This window comes from Panthera leo, chromosome A1, assembly GCF_018350215.1.
Source record: "Panthera leo isolate Ple1 chromosome A1, P.leo_Ple1_pat1.1, whole genome shotgun sequence".
NCBI classification, from domain to species: domain Eukaryota; kingdom Metazoa; phylum Chordata; class Mammalia; order Carnivora; family Felidae; genus Panthera; species Panthera leo.
Window position 1 is genome coordinate 18,833,832 of NC_056679.1, and position 20,801 is coordinate 18,854,632.

The window sequence follows — 20,801 nt, forward strand, 5'->3', positions numbered from 1 at the left end:
GAGAGAGAGTATGAGTGGAGGTGGGGCAGAGACAGAGGGAGACACAGAATCTGAATTAGGCTCCAGGTTCTGAGCTGTGAGTACAGAGCCCAATGTGGGGCTTGATATTGTGAACTGAGAAATCATGACCTGAGCTAAAGTTGGATACTTAATTGACTAAGCCACCCAGGCACCCCTACATGGTGTCTTTGTCTGTTGTTGATATCAGCATAGTGCTGGCCTCATGGAATGAATTTGGAAGTTTTCCTTCCTCCTCTATTTTTTGGAATAGTTTGAGAAGAATAGGTATTTCTCTAAATGTTTGGTAGAATTCACCTGTGAATCCATCTGGTCCTAGAATTTTGTTTGTTGGGAATTTTTTTTTTTTTAATTCAATGTCATTACCAGTAATTGGTCTGTTGGTCTGTTCAAATTTTTCTGTCTCTGATTCAGATTTATAAGATTACAGGTTTCTAGGAATTTATCCATTTCTTTTAAGTTGTCTAATTTGTTGGCATATAATTTTTCATAATCTTATAATCCTTTGTATTTCTGTGGTGTCCATTTAAAAATTTTTCTTTTGGTTTTTAGCCTTTTTAAAAAAATTTTTAAATTTACATCCAAATTAGCATATAGTGCAACAATGATTTCAGGAGTAGATTCCTTAATTCCCCTTACCCATTTAGCCAATCCGCCCCCTCACAACCCCTCCAGTAACCCTCTGTTTCTTCTCCATATTTAAGAGTCTCTTCTGTTTTGTCCCCCTCCCTGTTTTTATATTATTTTTGTTTCCCTTCCCTTATGTTCATCTGTTCTGTCTCTTAAAGTCCTCATATGAGTGAAGTCATATGATATTTGTCTTTCTCTAATTTTGCTTAGCATAATATCCTCTAGTTCTATCCACGTAGTTGCAAATGGCAAGATTTCATTCTTTTTGAATGCTGAGTAATACTCCATTATGTATGGGTGTGTGTGTGTGTGTGTGTGTGTGTGTGTGTGTGTGTGTGTGTGTATAGATATGTATATCTATACACACACACACTCACCACATTTTCTTTATCCATTCATCGATGGACATTTGGGCTCTTTCCATACTTTGGCTATTGTTAATAGTGCTGCTATAAACATTGGGGTGCATGTGCCCCTAAACTTTTTTAAAGTAGGCTCCATGTGCAATGTAGGGCTTGAACTCACAACCTTAAGATCAAGAGTCATATGCTTTACAGGCTGAGCCAGCCAGGCATCCTAGTGGTTTTAGTTCTTATTTATTCCTTTTCATTTTTGATTTTGAGTTCTTTTTTTTTTTTTCTTTAAAGTTTATTTATTTTGAGGGTGAGAGAGAGTGCAAGCAGGGGAGGGGGGCAGAGAGAGAGGGAGAGCTAGAATCCCAATATGGGGCTTGAACTCACAAACCAAGAAATCATGACCTGAGCTGAAATCAAGAGTCAGATGCTCAATGAACTGAGCTACCCAGGTGCCCCAGAGGCCTCTTTTTTTTGTTTTTGTTTTTAATGAATCTGGCAAAAGGCTTATAAATCTTGTTTATCTTTTCAAAGAATTAGCTCTTCATTTTATGTATCTTTTATTTTTTAGTCTTTCATATTTCTGCTCTGATCTTTCCTTTTACTGTCTTTGGGTTTCATTCTTTTTCTAGCCTTCTTAGGGTGTAAGCTTAGATTGTTTGAGATTTTTCTTGTTTCTTTAGGTAGGCCTGTATTGCTATAAATTTCCCTCTTAGAGTTACTTTTGCTGCATCCCAAAGATTTTGGATCATTTTGTTTTCATTTTCATTTGTCTCCATGCTTTTTAAAATTTCTCCTTTCATTTCTTGGTCAACCCAGTCATTGTTTAGTAGCTTATGTTTAGCTTCCCTGCATTCATTTCTTCTTTGTCTTGTTTTTGTGATTGGTTTCAAGTTTCATACTGTTGTGGTCAAAAAGATGCTTGATATGATTTCAGTCTTCTTTTTAAATTTTATTTTGAGCGTGTGCACACACATGAGCGAGTGGGGGAGGGGCAGAGAGAGAGGGAGAGAGAGAATGCCCAAGTAGGCTTCCTGCTCAGTGTGGAGTCAATGTGGGGCTTGATCTCACAACTGCAAGATCATGACCTGAGCTGCTATTTAGAGTTGGACGCTTAACCTACTGAGCCACCCAGGTGCCCTGATTTCAGTCTTCTTAAAATGTATTGAGATTTGTTTTGTGGCCTAACATATGATCTATTCTAGAGAATGTTCTATGTGTACTTGAAAAGGATGTGTATTCTTCTGTTTTTGGATGGAATGTTCTGTGTGTATAGGTTATGTTCCACTGGTCTAATGTTTTATTCAGAATCACTGTTTCTTTGTTTTCTGCTGGGTGATCTGTTGATGTATTTGGGGTGTTAAAGCCCTCTACTATTATATTACTGTCAGTTTTTCCCTTTATGACAATTGCTTTATGTATTTAGGTGTTCCTGTATTGGGTGCATAGCTCTTTATAAATGTTATATCCTTTTGTTGGATCGATCCCTTTATCGTGATATAGTGCCCTTCTTTGTTTCTTGCTACAGTGTTTGTTTTACAGTATTTTGTGTAAGTATTGCCACTCCAGCTTTTTTTTTTTTTTTTTATTGGCCTTATTTTGTATGTTAAATGTTTTTCCACCCCTTTATTTTCAGTGTATGTGTGTTTAGGTCTGAAGTGAGTCTCTTGTAGGCAGCATATAGATGTTGTGTGTGTGTGTGTGTGTGTGTGTGTGTGTGTGTGTGTGTGTTATTGATTCAGTCACCCAGTGTCTTTTTTTCTTTTTTTAATGTTTATTTATTTTTAAGACCAAGAAAGAGACAGAGCACTAGCAGGGGAATGTCAGAGAAAGAGAGAAGCACAGAATCTGAAGCAGGCTCCAGGCTCCGAGCTGCCAGTGCAGAGACTGATGCAGGGCTCAAACTCACGAACTGTGTGATCATGACCTGAGTCGAAGTCGGGACCCTTAACTGATTGAACCACCCAGGCGCCCCCTCTTTTTTTCTTTAAGTAAACTCTGCACCCGGCATGGGAGTTGAACTCACAACCTTGAGATCAAGCATTACATGCTCTACCAACTAAGCCAGCCAGGCCTCCTTACCCTGTGTCTTTTGATTGGAGGATTTAGTCCATCGAGAGCATTTTTCATTAGAATATTTTAAAAATGCTATGCTTCCAGTGCTGTTAAACAGAACATTTATTGAGTGTTTCCATTGCGTTTGAGATTCTCTGTTTTGCATAGGTGGACAGGGTGGCCAAGGGTCTGCGTTTTGGTCTTTAGCTCTATCTTCCCTACTTTCACCACTGACACCATCCCTGCCCTGCCAGTCATTGCTGACTCAGTTGTGTAGAGCAGAGAAAACCCACAACACTGACCTTGGTGAAATGAAGAGTGTACCATGGTCTGAGTGCCTGTCTTGCAGAATAAAATGCAGGGCCTGTTGGGATACCTACAAAAAAATGCAGATGCTGTTTCCACTTGCCTCTCGAGGAGAATGAGATGATCAGAGGTCTGTGCTCTAAGTAAGTGGAGAAATATTCCTGTAAATTATTCATAGCTTCGTGGATACTTGATGGGCATCTAAGCACCTACTAGGTCTCAGTGACTGGTGCTGGTGTTCAGAGTAGTCCTCATCCACATGAGTGGGGCTCAGCAGTGCCTCTGACAGTGTCATTTGTGGTAAATTACAGGAGAGTCAACTAACCTCCATAGATGAGAGGAGACAATTGTTGTAAGCATTTGAAAATGTGCTAGCTTCCTACCTTCTCCCTGTTGGAAATGTAACTGTTACAGATACGCAACAAATGTGTCTATTAGCAACCTGTGATGTGGAACTGTTTGGGATGACTGGGTTAAAATATGGAAACTTCCAGTTAAAATTGTGATGCTCTGAAATGAATGCTTTATTCAGTGTATCTGCATCTAGGTTACCTAGATTACCTAGATTATGTATCCTCTTTAAACATGCTGACATTCACCTCCTCTTTTCAAATGATTAAATTATTTTTTGATTTAGGGTCTTATTTTATTCTTCTCAATACCTGGCAAAGAATAACCCTAATGGTAGTAACCTCTTATTGAATTATATTCTACTAATTCAGAACTACTAATTCAGTGGGAATGTATCATTACTCTCCTAGAACAAATGAACAGTAGGGAGAGGATCCCAGAGATCACACTTGTGATTGCTTAAGAGAAGAGTTCAGTTTTCAGAACTTCTTGAAAATGTCTTTTTATCTGCCAGTAATTACTTGGCGGGGGGGTGGGGGGGGTGTTATTTGAGACAGGACCTCTCCTATCTTTGCTTTTCACAGTTTAGTTGGGGTAACTATGTGTAAGATCAAATTATGAAGTTGCATTCCTTAAATATTTAATGTAAGACTTCAATTTTGATGAAGCTTTAAAAACTTCATCCGATGGTTATGTTTCCTGACACAAGCAGGGAACGTCTGAGCTACGGTGGCCTCTTAGGCCCCAGGAAGATGGAAGTCTTGTGGCATTTCGCAAATGCTGACCCAGTCCGGGGTCTGGGATATCACAGGGTGGTTATAGTTTGTTATTTCCCTTATGTTTAGAATTTTTATTGAAGTCCTCTAACGCAGTTTTGATCTTGATGTTTTCTAAAGTCTTACAGTATAAAAGTGCAGAAATATGTGATTTGTACTAAGCAGAGTCAAAGTTTAGCTCTTTAGCGATTGGCCAGACTCTGTCGTCTTTACCTATTGCTTCTTCCTCTGTTTTTCTGATAATCATCAGTACAGCTGGGCATTAGGCAAAAGGGAGTGATTAGCTCCTGCCAGACTTTTTTTCCCTTCCTTTTATATGGTTGCATGTACACAGAGACTAAGTGCCATTTATTAACCACTTGTGCAGCAGCCGTTACGTTAAGTCTTTTCATCCATTTTTATTTAATCCTCGTGCTAACTGATTGAGGAACCAGGGCTCAGAATTGGTATTGCTTGTCTGGGATGTCACAGCAGAGCCAGGCCTCAAGCCCAGGTCCCTCTAACCCCACTGCTGACACCCGAGAACACACTCCACTCTTTTGCATCCTCTGGTTTTGACTGTTGAACACACATCAGTCTCCTACCGAGGGTGAGCTCTTTCAGGGCTGTAGCTGGGTGCTGGGCACACTGGGAACCCTGTGTTGTTTATTGGACTGGGCTCGAAGGTTTGGGGGAGGAAGAAGTCGAATGAACACAAGTGTAAGTAAGCCCTGGGGTAGGCTGCTTTCCTCTCGTTTCTGTGGGTATTTGAGGCTGCACTCTAACACACGTAGACTCGTGCTGGAGATTTCTGTCCTGGTTGTAGGGGGCACGGCATGTGTACTGACCGGGCAGCCCTTTGACACCGTGAAAGTGAAGATGCAGACGTTCCCCGACCTGTACAGGGGCCTCACCGACTGCTGCCTGAAAACCTACTCCCAAGTGGGCTTCCGCGGCTTCTACAAGGGGACCAGCCCAGCGCTGATTGCCAACATCGCCGAGAACTCTGTCCTCTTCATGTGCTATGGCTTCTGCCAACAGGTGGTGCGGAAAGTGGTTGGATTGGAAAAGCAGGCCAAGCTAAGGTGAGTCGTGGGCACTAATACCTGCTCAGTTTGTTTCAAAAGACAACCTTGTTGGGGGCGCCCGGTGGCTCAGTCAGTTGAGCGTCCGACTTCGGCTCAGGTCATGATCTCACGGTTCGTGGGTTCAAGCCCCGCGTCGGGCTCTGTGCTGACAGCTCAGAGCCTGGAGCCTGCTTCAGATTCTGTGTCTCCCTCTCTCCCTGCCCCTCCCCTGCTAATGCTCTGTCTCTCTCTTTCTCACTCTCTCAAAAATAAAATAAACATTAAAAAGAAATTTAAAAGACAACGTTGTTGTATAGTCAAAATTTTTGTGATACCTTATGGGAAGGATGTTTCCTTTTTTAAAATAACCCACTTTCTCTCTGGTTATGGAGGAATAAGTTGTCATCCTATAAAACTTGCAAACCACGAATTCTGCAGGACGAGGATTGCCTGTAATGTACCATGGAGAAGGAGACACCCTTACGTATTGGTGTCCTTCACGAAGATGCTTTTCAGATGCTGCAGGTCGTACTACTTCTCTTGTGGGCACAGGTGCTGGACCAGAGCCACAGATGCAGCCTGGGAGCCACGTTTGGGATTCCACCTCGTCGGCAAAATGCAGAGGATTGGAAGAAGCTGCCTGAACCAGTCTGAGAGACACTTGGAATTTTAGGAAGAGTCGGCAGCATCTCAGAAGATGGAGATGAACCTGTTTGGCCATGTCTGCCCCAAACGTCAGACTCTGCCATGTGCTTGGCCATCCCTTGGATATTTACATACACAGCAACTAGGAAGAACTCGGGAAACACTGGGATGTGTAGCCATCCCTTTTCTGAATGTTGAATTTTTAAAAATCACTTAAATTGTATCAGCTGCATGGTTCTTACGGGTTGTATTGGTAGGAATTGGAAACCCTATTGCAACTCGGGTCCCACTTGACTAAAAGTAGGTCCCTTTTGTCCAGAAGTTCCCTGGAGGTGCCTAGTGGTCTTTAAGACATGCCCTTTTGCAGGCAGGAATTTTGTCTTGATGGATGGAACTTGTTTTTTAAGGGGACTGGATGAAATCACCCAGGGAGATAGCTTCTGTAGGGGGCTGCACACTGATTCTAGGACCTTCCAGCACAGAGGGGTCAGGAAAAAGAGATGAAGTAAAGAAATATGCAAGAAACAAACGAGGAGAATGTGGGATCTCATGATAGAGACTGATGGGAAGAACACTGTAGTGACTGTCGCCCTCCCTGCTCAAGGGGGAGACTTTCTACATGAGGAGACCTGGGGTTTAGGTCCCCTGCAGCATCCCCAGAGGAGAACGCCTTGCAGAGAAGACAGCAGCCACATGAGGTCCCGGAGGAAGTCCTGCAACAAAGAAGCCGGCCTATTTCACTTGGCCTAACCCAGCAACCTCCTCTTTTTTTGGTCTTGGCGTGGGAAAGAGCTGCTTTTTCGTCATTCAGAAACAGTGTGTACTTATTGCCTGTTGGGAAAACGCTACCTTAGATGCTACCTTAGAGTTGACAGAGCTATGACTCCCACGGCTATCGTGGTTTTTTTGGTTCGTTTTTGTTTTTCTTGTGTTTTTTGTTTTTGTTTTTAGCCCTCACTGATGTCCTGCGAGAGCAGCAAAGCCGGTGGATGGTGTTAATTGTGTTACAGATGGGGGGAATTTCATGCAGATCCTGACAGGCTTAGGATCATATTATCTGAGCTCATAACAGAGAGCAGGACTCAAACCCATGCCTTCTGGGCCCCCATCTGGTGTTCTTTCCCTAAGACCAGAGTCAGGGCTCTGGACCGTGGGTAGGGGTCAGGTCTAGAGAAAAGATAAATCAGCAGAAGCAGTGAAAGGAAAGCACTGCTTGGAAGAAACTACTGTGAATTTCAGCAAATTCGTAAATATTTGTCCGTCCATGGTTTAAATTCCACCCTGAGTCATGTTCTCCTTTGACCTTTGGCTGCATGGGGTGTAAACACAGCAGGCGTGTCCAGGTACTTGTTTGTTGAAGGGGTGACAAACAGCGGATTCTTACAAAACCCCATCCTAGGCCTACTGAAGCTTCAGTTCCAGTTCTGAACGCCTTTACGGCAGGTGCAGCCTTGGGCCGGCCTACCTTATTTAGTGCCCTGGAAGATGAGAGTATTTATCGGAGAGCCAAAGTCTACTGCACACCTGATCTGCCTTGTTGTTGGGATGGGACAGCATGCTCGGTATTCCTTCAGGTGGCTGAGCCATTATTGTGTCTTAGGTTGATAGATGTCCCCATTTATCGATGCCGCCTCTGTTCCGGCAAACTTGGCAACTCTGGTTAATGACCCTAATTGACTGTCGCCTGTCGCAAGTTGACAGAGAGTCCCTGAGGGAGACCAGGTATGGATCCGCAGACTGGCTGAAAGACCACAGAAACCCCCTGAAGCTTTGGCGTTGACAACCAGCTAAGCAGGAGTAAAAGGCAGGGAAGGAACAGTGTGAGTGGTGTTGGGCACTTTCCACACACTAGAAGCTGAGAGCAAGGATAGTCGTGTGTCTGGCTCTCACCAGGTGATGGGCCGATATTTAATTCTCTGAAATGAAAAGCAAGTCTCTACTCAAAGCAGCGTCTTGCTCCTGGAAGAAGCCTCCCTTCAGGCCAGCTATTCTGAGACCTGGGTGTGCAGCCGACCGGCTGGACCCGGGGCACCCTCCTCCTGTCTGCCCGCAGCACCGAGGCCAGGTCACCTGGGGATAGGAGAGGGGGCTGAGATTGGAGGAAGCCCTTGATTTTATATTAACATCTGACGTCAGTTTATGTAACTGTTTGTTAGGTCTTTTAGGCTCTTGCTCATGGTTTGGAGGAAAATTGTTGGGATCTCTACCCAGGGCAGTCAGCTGGGGGGCTTACCCCCCGGGGGGGGTGTCATCCCAGTTGTCCAGTGACAGTGGTATGCTGGCATTTAACGGGGGAGTGTCAGGGAGCCCACTGTCCTGCTGTAAGCCTCTTGCTGCTTCCTTGCCCAACCCCATGGGCCAGCTGAGCTCCTGTGGCAGAACACTGCCCGGGTTGGAAAGGGTCTTATTTTCTGCCCCCATGAACACTCACAGAATAATTCCTGATGACGGATTTCTCAGGCTTCTCCCCATATTTTTGGACTCATCGGACCTCAATTTCACAGCCCTGCTGGTGACTGTGGCCAGTGGTACCAAACCCTTTTGAGGTGAGGTGAATACTTCTGGTTTCTGTGCGTTCCTCCTTTTAGATTTCCGACTTAGCCTTTTTGCCTCCAACTGTCGAGCTTGCTGACTGGCACTGGCTTCACCCCCTCCTTCAGTACTATTGTAGCCTCCTGGTGCCCTCTGTTGCTGAGGTCAGGAGGTCAGCGGAACTGGGAAGACACTTTGCGATGAGCAGCTTTATGGTTAAAAATTCATCCTGGGCTTCCATCTGGGCAGTTACATTACATATCTGGTTGCTCCAGGTTGGATTTTTTGGCATGTGGGGATAGCCTTGGAACCTAGTTTTATAAAGCTTAGTGGCAGATGCTCTGAAGTATTAATAACGGGTGCCTTTGGGGTGGTGGTGGGAGTATGGATGATTTTTTTCCTCTCTCCTCCCCCCGCCTTCCTCCCCTTTTGATTTTGTTTTATATGGCATTGTGTCTTACTTCTGGATGCTGTAACAAAGTACCATCAACTGGGTGGTTTATTTTTTTTATACATATATATAATTTATCGTCAAATTGGTTTCCATACAACACCCAGTGCTCATCCCAATAGGTGCCCTCCTCAATGCCCATCATCCACTTTTCCCTCTCCCTACCCCCCATCAACCCTCAGTTTGTTCTCAGTATTTAAGAGTCTCTTATGGTTTGCCTCCTTCCCTCTCTGTAACTTTCCCCACCCCCCCATATCCTCCCCCCTGGTCTTCTGTTAAGTTTCTCAGGATCCACATATGAGTGAAAACATGGTTATCTTTTTCTGCCTGACTTATTTCACTTAGCATTACACTCTCCAGTTCCATCCATGTTGCTGCAAATGGCCAGATTTCATTCTTTCTCGTTGTCAAGTAGTATTCCATTATGTATATAAACCACATCTTCTTTATCCCTTCATCAGTTGATGGACATTTAGGCTCTTTCCATAATTTAGCTGTTGTTGAAAGTGCTGCTATAAACATCGGGGTACAAGTGCCCCTGTGCGTCAGCACTCCTGTATCCCTTCAGTAAATTCCTAGCAGTGCTATTGCTGGGTCATAGGGTAGATCTAATTTTAATTTTTTGAGGAACCTCCACACTGTTTTCCAGAGTGGCTGCAAACTGGGTGGTTTAAACAAACCTTTGTTTCTCACAGTTCTGGAGACTGGAAAGCCCAAGGTCATAGTGCTGGTTGATTTGGTGTCTGGTAAGGGTCCACTTCCTGGTTTGTAGAGGGACACCTTCTTGCTGTGTCCTCAGTGGGTGGAGAGAGAGCTAGGTGGTCTCTTATAAGGACACTAATTCCATCCTGGGGGTTCTACCCTTGCGATTTCCTCTCCATCTAATTACCTCCCAAAGTCCCTCCGGAAATACCAGCATATTTGGGATTAAGGCTTCAGCATAGAAATTTGGGAGTGCGGGATACATTCGGTGCATAGCACTATGACTGATGAAAGGAGCATGGGTTTTGTAGTCAGGCAGACCTGCGTTTGAATCCTAGTATTGCTACTTGGTAGTAGCATGCGTTCTATGTATTCTGTGTGTTGTGTTGCCACATGACAGTTGGAGTGTTGCTGTCAGCCTCCCAGGGTTGTGAGACCCTTAGATGAAACACCACGTGCAGGTTCCCAAGTGTTCCTCTCTTTGATGGTGGCTGTCCCTCACTGCCCGAGTGCTCTGCATGGTGAATGCTGAATGAATGAATAACTGCTTGTCTCCTTCCAGTGATCTGCAGAACGCGGCCGCTGGTTCCTTCGCCTCTGCCTTTGCTGCTCTCGTGCTTTGCCCCACTGAACTCGTGAAGTGCCGACTACAGACCATGCATGAAATGGAGTCGTCAGGAAAGATAGCCAGAAGCCATAAGTAAGCACTGCTTGGGCACAATTGTTGGGTCTCTGTTGCCATTTGTATATTTTATATTGTACTCAAACTGAGAGAAATGGATTTATCCACTCCAAAATACTGTTTTCAGAACTCTTTCCCCTGCCAGAGGATCACTTTCTGGATGGACTGCCTGTGATGGCTGCACCCACCCCCGCCCCCACATCAGAGCATTGTAGGCAGATATTTAATAGCCGGGAAGTAAGCCAGGAGCTAATACTGCTCTTGGCGTGTTGAGTGCGTGAGGCATGATCCCCAGCTGTGTAGGAGGCACATAGCAGACAGCTTTGGAACGTGTCTGAGAGCTGAGCCTTCATAAGTATCAGTTTGGGCTCTGAGATGAATATTTGATGCCCATTCCCTGGTCTCACATGGGTGATCACCCCACATGCTGGGGTAACTTCCTTACTTCCCTCCCTGATCCTTCACATGTACCCACAGAGGGCCCATGTTCTAAAAAAAAAAAAACTCCTCAGAGCCCTTGTGAGCTACTCTGTGACCATCAACCCACTCTCCTCCTCAGCCTTTTTTTTTAAATAAATATTACCTCATTTATTCATTTGAGAGAGAGAGAGAGAGAGAGAGAGAGAGAGAGAGAATCCCAAGCAGGATCCACACTCAGCACTGAGCCCGACATGGGGCTCAGTCCCATGACCTGAGCCCAAATCAAGAGTCTGACACTCAACCAACTGAGCTACCCAGGTGCCCTTCCCCTCAGTCTTTTAATGAGACCATATATTCATTTATTGAACATAGTATTCTATACATCTATTAGGCCACATTAGTTAATCATGTTTAAATCTTCTTTTTTCTATAAGCAAATTCTTCTAAAAATTTTTAAAATTTAAATTTTAGTTAACATACAGTACAGTATTTGTTTCAGGAGTGGAATTAGGTGATTTATCACTGACCTATGATGCCCAGTGCTCATCCCAAGTGCCCTCCTTAATGCCCATCACCCATTTAGCCCATCCCCCCACCCATCTCCCTCTGTCAACCCGTAGGTTGTTCTCTGTCATTGTCTCTTGTTTCCCTCCCTTCTCTTCCCCTGCCCTTCCCACATGCTCATCTGTGTTGTTTCTTAAATTCCACATATGAGTGAAATAATATAGTATTTGTCTTTCTCTGGCTTATTTTGCTTAGCATAATACCTTCTAGCTCCATCCACATCATTGCAAATGACAATGTGTATATATTTACACACACACTACATCTTTATCCATCAGTCAGTGGACACTTGGGCTCTCTCCATAGTTTGGCTATTGTTCATTATGCTGTTATAAACATTGGGGTACATGTACCCTTTGAATCTTTTTATCCTTTTCCCCTTCAGTCTTTAAAATAGATTCTAGTTACCTCATGAGAGTGTGTCATATACAGTATGATTTATTTGGGTTCTCAAGCAATTTATTGTCTTTGTTAATCTCAACACTTGTTTATTTATCTTAACATCTGGCTGACCAAAGTTCTCGTCAGTGTGGTTTACTCAAAGTCTGTAAATCTGCTGGGAAAAAAACAGATAAATTGGCCACTTACAGAGTTAGTCTCCTCCTAGTGAGGATGGTGTTTGTATAACAGAGCTCTATATCCTGTACCCTTGAGATTCATTACAGCCAGTTTGAATCTAGTCCTAGCTTAGGGGTCCAAAAATGTAAGTCTTTAAAACTTTTTATTGAACTATAATACATATGCAGAAATCATAAGTGTGGGGTTCTATAGTCCTAAAACAAACATAGTTGAAGCCAGGGCCCAGATCAAGAGGTAGAACATTAACAACACCCAGAAAGTTGCTCTCATGCCCCTTAGTAGTTTAAGGTACTTTTAAGAAAGTAAATTTTGGGGCCAAAGACTTAGGAAAATGGATACCTTGCACAAAAGTAAATATTGGTTGACTGTATTTTAGGTGTGGCAGTGCCCACGCAGGGGTATAGTAGCTTAGGGTTAAAACTTGGATCAGAAGGCACTGAGTTGAATTACTCTGTTATATTCCCATTGTAGAATGGGAGCTGAGTTGCAGGAAGGACCTGGCCAATAGGTGATGCCTGAGGAAGCCTTCTGAAGGGCCTTTTATTACGTTCGGTTTGATCCTCCACTGGTCCAAGCCAGGGTCACCTGCTGAGCTAAGTGAGAAGCGAGGGGTTCTCTACACTGCACTGAGCAGGTGTTTCTGGTACTGTTTTTCTGATGGGTAAAGCCTGCCATGGTGCCCACCGTCAGGAAGAGGGGTCTAGCAGAAAGTGTCCTGCATCCCGGCTGCTACAAGGCTCTGAGCAGCGTGAAATAAAAATTATTACATACCTACTTCCTTAAAAACTAAATTCTTGGTGCTTCTTGCCCTACAGGAATTTTTTTGAGAGAGAGGGCACAAGCAGGGAGGGGCAGAGGGAGGAGACAGAGGATCCACAGTGGGCTCTCTGATGACAGCAGAGAGCTTGATGTGGGGCTCAAACTCACCAACCATGAATGAGATCATGACCTGAGGCAAAGTCAGACTGAGCCACCCAGGCGCCCCACCCTCCAGGAATTTCTAAGAATTTCCTTTGTCTTGCCTTCAAGTAACATTTACTCCGTTGTTCATTTCCCTGTACTAGCACAGAGGAAAACAAACCTGAAGCACCTGAACCAAGTGCCTCAGTACACATCAGTTCAAAACAAAGGTTGGGGAGGGTAGGACTGGTGGGAGGTAGGGGCCTGGGCAAATACAACACCATTTTATTTTTGCTGAGTTTGTACAGCTCCTTATTGTAATTTCACTCATTTGCTGTTGGAAAAAGATGGGTATTGGCTCTCTTACATCTTTGATAACGACCTCTAGAATGTATGAATGCACTTTTTATTTTCAAATGAGGAACTAAGGAATTTGTTTATTGAGGGCCAGAGGATGCAAGCCATAAAAAAAAAAAAAGAGCTTATCTGGCTTTCACAAACCTCTCTTTCTCTGCTTGCCAAACGGAGTTGGATTTTATTTGCACATCTTCGGAGGGTCCTTTACACGGGGCGGGGGTGGGGGGAGCTGTGGGGCAGATTCCTGAAGAGCCCCTCCAGAGAGGGGTCATTGGGTGGGAGGGGTGGGAGTGATGCCCGGTGCTGTCTGCGTCTTTCCCTTCTGCTTCGTGTGTGCTACGAAAGTCATTGCATGTGATGTGAGCCCAGCAGTTAGCCAAAAGGAGCTCTGTGAGCTCCCTTTGCCATGTCCGTTCTGGTCCGGGTCCATTGCTTGTTTTGTCCACGGCCAGAGGCCCTGATTTTCCAAAACTCCAGGGAACTCCTTTTCCATGAGTACTCTCAGGCCCTCCTTTGCTGAGGAGGCTCGATCCCCAGCCCACTTGGGATGTGTGAACACCATGCTTCCGTGTGAGACGGGGTTCTGGTGCGGTCTGTTGAAATCTTGGCGGGGGGTGTGGCGGGCACACCCAGCTTTGTACAAATGCACTTTAATGAAATGTCTTTTGTCATCGGATAGTTTATGAGAACGCTGGTCCTAAAATAACTGCGCTTCTCTGAGATTTCCTCTCAGTAGAAGCCTTCTGTTCTCAGAATCCGGGTCCCTTGGTTTCTAGAATCAGCCGCTGCCTGCCCTAAGTGCGGCTCACTGTCTCCTCACAGCACAGTCTGGTCCGTGGTGAAGAGCGTCCTCAGGAAGGACGGCCCCTTGGGCTTCTACCACGGCCTCTCCAGCACTTTACTCCGAGAGGTGCCAGGCTATTTCTTCTTCTTCGGCGGCTACGAACTGAGCAGGTCGTTTTTTGCATCAGGAAGATCGAAGGATGAACTAGGTAGGTGTGCCCACGTTGACCCCGTCGGCTGGGATGGGCTGCGCCCCAGAGTGGCGTGGTGGCCAGGTGTGCTGTGGGAGTCTGGCATTTCTGGAGGCCGGCAGGGAACTTGGCACCTTCCTGTCGGTGTGGTAATGTCCCCGGGACGGGGATGAAGCCGTGCATCCCAAACTTCTTTACTGGAATAACATGTGTTAGGGGAGAATATCAAAATTACCTTCCCTGTGGGAAATCTCCAATAAATGGGTGAATGGACCATAAAGGATTTTGCAGTAAGCTTAAAACTTGGTAATAAATCTCAAGAGTGTTTCCAGAGTGCTGGAAAGTGTAGTTCTTTCTAGATAATCCTACTGAGCTGCTTGACTCATATCATGACTCATGACAAACCATGGCCAAGTTTGGCTCCTTTTTTTTTCCTCAAACACCTCCCTTCAGTGTTTTGGACTTCACTCTGGGGTCCGGCAGGCTCCCAGGCTTAACCGTTGTGCTTAATAAGACAATTTGGGTTTTCATGGTAAAGGAAGAATCAGGGCCGTGAGGCATTAAAATATTGAAACACTTGAGAGTGAGAGAGTTGAAGAGATCGTGGCCTGTGTCTCAGTGGCCACCGTTCTCATTCCTCCCGGCGGGGCGTGCTGCTTCTGTGTGGGCCGGCCCCCTGGAAGACAGGCCACAGTGATCAGCACGGACCTGGCACGATGAGGGGCCGACCCCGAGTGCCACAAAGGACCTTGTGCCCGCAGAGCTTTGGCCGCTCCTTCTGAGGACTGTGCTCTGCGCATTAGCAATTTTATTTGCTGCAGCCGCTGCTACCGTGACCTCTGGAAATGCTGTTCTTGAGGCAAAACGCTGTTTGCCGATTTCCTCGCCTAGGCCCTGTCCCTTTGATGTTAAGCGGTGGAGTTGGTGGAATCTGCCTCTGGCTGGCTGTGTACCCAGTGGATTGCGTCAAATCCAGAATTCAAGTCCTTTCCATGTCTGGAAAACAGGCAGGATTTGTCGGAACCTTGATAAGCATCGTGAAAAATGAAGGTGAGTCTGCTCATTGCAGAAACAGAGTAGGTGTGTCCAGTGTGGTCATTTCTCCGCCAACCTTCCCGAGGTCGATCAGGGAGTGTGGTTGCGCTCTCCCCCCGCCGCCTCTCTCCAGCCCTGGTGCTGTTTTCACACCCTTTCTTGAGACTCCTTTCATTCTCAGCCATGTTCGAAGTTGTTATTCTTCACTTCTGGGCCAGGAGTCTTTGTTCTAAGTCACCTGGAGGGAATTTTTAAAATACGGTCTGTGTCCAAGGGGATGAATGTTTTGAAGCCGCACCATTTGTTTTACGTAATACAGATGCTATCAGAAACGACCTCTAACAGAGATGCTGAGGGATTTAAAGGAACGCGCAACAAATTCTTAATGCTAAGTCCTCCTGAAGGCAATTTGCTATTAATTTTGAGAGTTATACAAGAATATAAAGACTCTCCAGGTGATGTTTGTATAAAGCCAGTTTCATGCCACTAGTGAGTCAAGACCTGTTCTTCTGGCATCCACTGTACAACTTGGGATGTGAACTTCTCTGTCTTGGTTAAAAAAAAAATTTTTTTTTAATGTTTGTTTATTTTTGACAGACAGAGCACATGCAGGGGAGGGGCAGAGAGAGTGGGAGACACAGAATCTGAAGCGGGCTCCAGGCTGTCAGCACAGAGCCCGATGTGGGGCTCGAACTCACGAACCATGAGGTCATGACCCGAGCTGAAGTCAGACGATGAACAGACTGAGCCACCCAGGCGGCCCTTGATTTTTTTTTTTTTTTTAATGTTTATTTTTGGGGGTGGGGGGGCAGGGGAGGAGGGAGAGAGAGAGAATGAGAACATGAGTCGGGGAGGGGCAGAGAGAGAGAATCCCAAGCAGGCCCTAAACTGTCAGCTCAGAGCCAGACGCAGGGCTCAGTTCCACAAATGATGGGATCATGACCTCAGCCAAAACTGAGTTGGACGCTTAACCGACTGAGCCACCCAGGTGCCCTTCTGTCTTGATTTTGAGCGAGAGCACAGTTATTGTGTGTGGAACAGTTTGGTTCATGTCCCAAAGCTGCAGAACACTTGATAGTTTCACAGAGTCCTCCCACCTCCCTTACCCACCTGGATCTGCATAGCCACCTTGGGCAGTGCCAGCAGTCGACACGGGACGCGGACTTAAGCGCCCGTGCTCTTCGCCCGATGCCTTATGGTCCTCGCCCTCCCAGGGGACGCCGCAAAGCCGCTGCCCCCCCGGGGGCCCTGGGCTGCCAGGTGAGGCCTCTGCTCTGCCTGATCCATTTCCTGGGGATGAACCAGGCATGAGATTAGTGTGTGTTACCTGAGCATCCGCCAGTTTTGCTGGGAGGCCTGACGCTTGTCCTTGTTTCCATTAGTCCGCTTCGTTCCTGTTAGTCCAGGGAAACCTGGAAGGAAGTTCTTCCATCACCTACTGGTTTGTAGTGCGTTGTCTGGATCTGTAGGTACACAGCCCTGTGCTCTGCAGTTTCACGTGATGTCTCAGACTTGGGTCACTTTCTGTCTTCTAGGAATAACGGCCTTATATTCTGGACTGAAACCTACTATGATTCGAGCATTCCCTGCCAATGGGGCGCTATTTTTGGCCTACGAGTACAGCAGGAAGTTGATGATGAGCCAGTTTGAAGCATACTGAAGTGTCCTGGTGAACCTAGATCCAAGTATCGGCGTTTGAGGACAACAGTTCATCTCAGGGTTTCGTGGAATACAAGACCAATGTAGAATTACTTTGGTTTCATAAGAATTTTATTTTTTGGTCTTCCCTTATCCTACCCTAAATCTTACACTTTATGGAAGAGCCTCTATTTTATATCCTATAATTTTTGCCTGTAATTGAATAGAAAAGTTGCTGCTCTTGTCCTCGGTGGGGCATTTAGGGTGAGCCGCTGGCCCCTATGTCCAATCTGAAAGGCTAAATATAGTTCTGTCAGGGCTTTTGCGTAAACCCGTGTGTGTCCATGCAGTTTGGATGGTTGCATGTTGTTAGAAAAGCAAGGCTGGTTCCATGTTTAGTCTCAGATCTCACCAGAAAAACCCAGAGGTAACCATGTTCATGAAATGGCTATAAACGCATACCTGACTCATTGTAGATGTAGGGTCTCTTTTAAAATCTGCTTAGCACATGCACTACACTAAGCGGCTAAGATTTTAAAAAGTTTTCCTGTGGTGCTTGAAAACTAAAATATCAGTCTAGAACTGGTAGAGGAGAGCACACTTGCATACTGGAGTGGCTTCCGTGTTACTGATACAAATTTAGAGTAAGCATCTTGGAATTTCCCAAGATGTCCTGTTAAAATAGTGCCATTCATTTTCTAGATGGGGCCACATTCTAGGTGGGATCTAGGCCTAGAGCGGCGTAGCCTTACCTGTGCCGACTTCCCTTCTCCCCTCCCAAAGAACTTCCCCTCTGCTGGGCTTTAGGTTGAGGAAGGGGCTGAGGGGAGGGGACTGTGCTGCTTTGCTTTGTGAAGACCAATGACTGACAGCAGCCCTTAGCTTCTGTCTCTGGGTCCCGGCCTGGGTAGGATTCCAGAGTGTTCCTTTGGACCACCTATGGGCTGTTGATCCACTTTTGAACACTCACTCATTGCCTCCACCGATCAGAAACCCTTCCAGGGAGCAGAGTGCCAAAGCCAAGAGAAGCCCTTTTCCCTGGCTGGTGACTGAGTGATGGTGCTCGTGGGCAAAGTCCTCTCTCCGATGGAACTGGACACAACATAGTGCGTGTCCTCCACAGTGAGTGATGTCGGGGCTGGCCCTTTCTGAAGTTTATCTTGGGATCCGTAACTGCTTGCCATGTTTCTTACGGAGTTGGAGCCTTTTACATTTGGTACCAGCGGTCAGTGGATCCTCATGATGATTATATATAGGGGGTGACTTTATAAAGCAAGGAAACAAGCCGAGTAATTAAGTTCTGCCATATGTATGCACTAACAACAACCACAGAAGCTCAGGTCACCTGGTCTAAGAGGATCCCTCTTGTCACCACTTAGGCAAGCCCCATCATTCCGTGCTGCTCCAAGACCAGCAAGGACTCTCTCGGTAACAAGTGTTTTTAAGCAGGCTGACCTGTGTCTGTCCCGTGTGCTTCTGTCATTGTTGGCACAATGAAAGCCTTGCGTGAAACCTCCGGTTTCCTTAAGCTTTGTGTTCTGCAAAGCTTCTGATATGCCCAAAGCAGGAGGGTCAGGGAAGTGACATGCTGACCCCGGGGGGGCTGCTGTGGACATTTGGGGAGGGGTGCTCAGTGTTGTGCCTGATGGACTCTGGAGCAATGGCTGGTCAGCCACCTGCGTTTTCTTTGAAAGAAAATCCTTTTTCTACCTTTCTCTCCATACCTTAAGTGGTCAGTAGCTACTGAGTGGTGCTTCATCTGAACAGGCCTGGACCGAAGCAAAATAGAAAATGGGGCTGGCTTCCAGCAGGAAGTGAGCTACTTGAGACTCTGTGAGCCCATCTGAGTTAGGCCTGTTGGCAGGGGACCTTCTCATATGTTGTCCTTTTAAGATTCAATTAAACATCTGCAATAGTAGCAGTCTGAGGCAAGGAAAAGAGTAAGGAATGAAACCTAAATCAGGGGAATTTTTTTTTTCCCATTCTATTTGCTTAATTCATGGTTCAGTATTTGAATACAATTTGTACCATTTCAGATCTGTACTCCAAAAATAGTAAGTTGAAGTTGTGTGTTTAAAGCAATTCTGGTGTTCTATCATTAAATTATTTACCTAAAATTTGAGTACATGAGTTGTTTTAAGTATTTTACATGCTAAGAACCAACTGTCAGGACTGCTTAAGAGTATAGTAAGGTTTCAAGGTGGTGGCTTCATTGCAATGAGCATTTTTTTTTTTTTTTTTTTTGGTCAGCATCATTCCTGATGTAAAATAATTTCACTGTAAGTAAATTGACAAAAATGTGTTCTTTATTACACTGCAGTTGTGAAACTTGGCCCGCTAGCATTAATCTCCCTCTGCCAGGTGGTACCTGTGATGTTTCTGATGGGGCAGAATGCTGTTCTATTTCTAAAAAATAGTGAAACTTGCTATTCAGTTTTGGATAATTCTATTCTGGGTAGTAAATTCTATTTAAGAAAACTGGTATCGTTCTGATGTATTATGATGTAAGTTTTTCGAAGGAAGTATTTACATTGGGCTCTAAGGTGGAAACCTCCCATAAAATCTCTTTATAGGAGCAAAAGCACGATAGTGTGGCACCTCATAAGGGCCAGGAATCTTGATGCACCTTAGAGGGTTAGAGAAGAGAAACCCCGGCTATGATATTTCAAAAAACGAGAGACTTAATGGGGGTTTCCTTCCTTCCTTCTTGCCAGTATTGAGAAGGGCTAGACCTTACTGCTCCTCACTGAGCCAGCTCGGTATTTTCCCACTGACCTAAGCCTGCCACCTGATCTGCCCGCTGTAGCTCACTGCTGCATGGGTTTTAAAGGATACAGTACAGGGGCATCTGAGTGGCTCAGCTGGTTAAGAATCTGACTTCAGCTCAGGTCATAACCTGGCCATTTGTGAGTTTGAGCCCTGTGCTGACATCTCAGAGCCTGGAGCCTGCTTCAGATTCTGTGTCTCCTTTCTCTGCCCCTCCCCCCTTGCACTGTCTCTCTCTCTCTCTCTCTCAAAATTAAACATTAAAAAAATTTAAAGGAAACAGTACCAGCTGTTCTGCTGCAACACATTCCTATCACAAATTACAGGAAGTAATCTAGTCCCAACACGTTCAGAACTTGAAAGACTTTTCCTCCAAAAGGAGCCTTCAGGTAGGTTGCTGCACTGGCAGCTGGGACCCCTTGTGGGCTGACTGGAGGGAAAAAGTGAACCTATCATGCCATGTTCATAAATAAGGACAGTCAAGGTACAATGACGGGGAAGGTACTTGGAATAAAATAGTAAGAGAAAACGATTCCCTGGGGACACAGGACTACCCGATATTTACAATGCAAAGATGACCTTCCTTCAGAGTTCCCTAAACTTAAGTGAACTTGGCTGTGAGCAGGGTTGGTGAAGAAGGAGGTGGACTTTAAAAGAATCTAGATTTCTCTAGGCAAACATTTCCTTTGACTTCACTCGTGAAGGTGCAAAAATAAATAGAATATTCAGTAACCGCTGCTTGTGTTTACCGAGATTCCTGTGCCCTCCCCGAAGTCTGCGTGTGTAATTAGTCCATGCACTGGTGGGTCTGCTTGTGTACACAGTTTTCTGGGTTGAAAACAAGCAAGTCTTTGTGCCAATCTGATGTTTGTTAAGTAGTTTATAAATCAAGCAGAGGAAGAAAACAGAAGTGACCTTTCTGATCTGAAATTAAAATGTAAAACAAAGCAGGGAATACTTGTATTTTTAGATAAGTAAACTCAGATTATTGGGAGGAATCATAATTCTTAAATATTTTAAG

At 45.2% G+C, this 20,801-nt stretch overlaps 1 protein-coding gene across 4 annotated transcripts in view; it reads left to right on the top strand.

The window, feature by feature from the left end:
* The window catches only part of SLC25A15 (solute carrier family 25 member 15), a 64,149-nt gene extending 44,890 nt beyond the window's left edge, over nucleotides 1-19,259 (top strand). For all 4 annotated transcript variants that reach the window (XM_042906927.1, XM_042906846.1, XM_042906996.1 and 1 more), the window contains 5 exons: nucleotides 5,295-5,553; nucleotides 10,428-10,565; nucleotides 14,190-14,359; nucleotides 15,233-15,391; nucleotides 16,912-19,259. In XM_042906927.1, coding sequence (XP_042762861.1) covers nucleotides 5,295-5,553; nucleotides 10,428-10,565; nucleotides 14,190-14,359; nucleotides 15,233-15,391; nucleotides 16,912-17,036 — 851 coding nt within the window. In that variant the 3' untranslated portion in view covers nucleotides 17,037-19,259. The remainder of the gene's footprint in view (nucleotides 1-5,294; nucleotides 5,554-10,427; nucleotides 10,566-14,189; nucleotides 14,360-15,232; nucleotides 15,392-16,911) is intronic.
* Nucleotides 19,260-20,801: the final 1,542 nt, after the last annotated feature.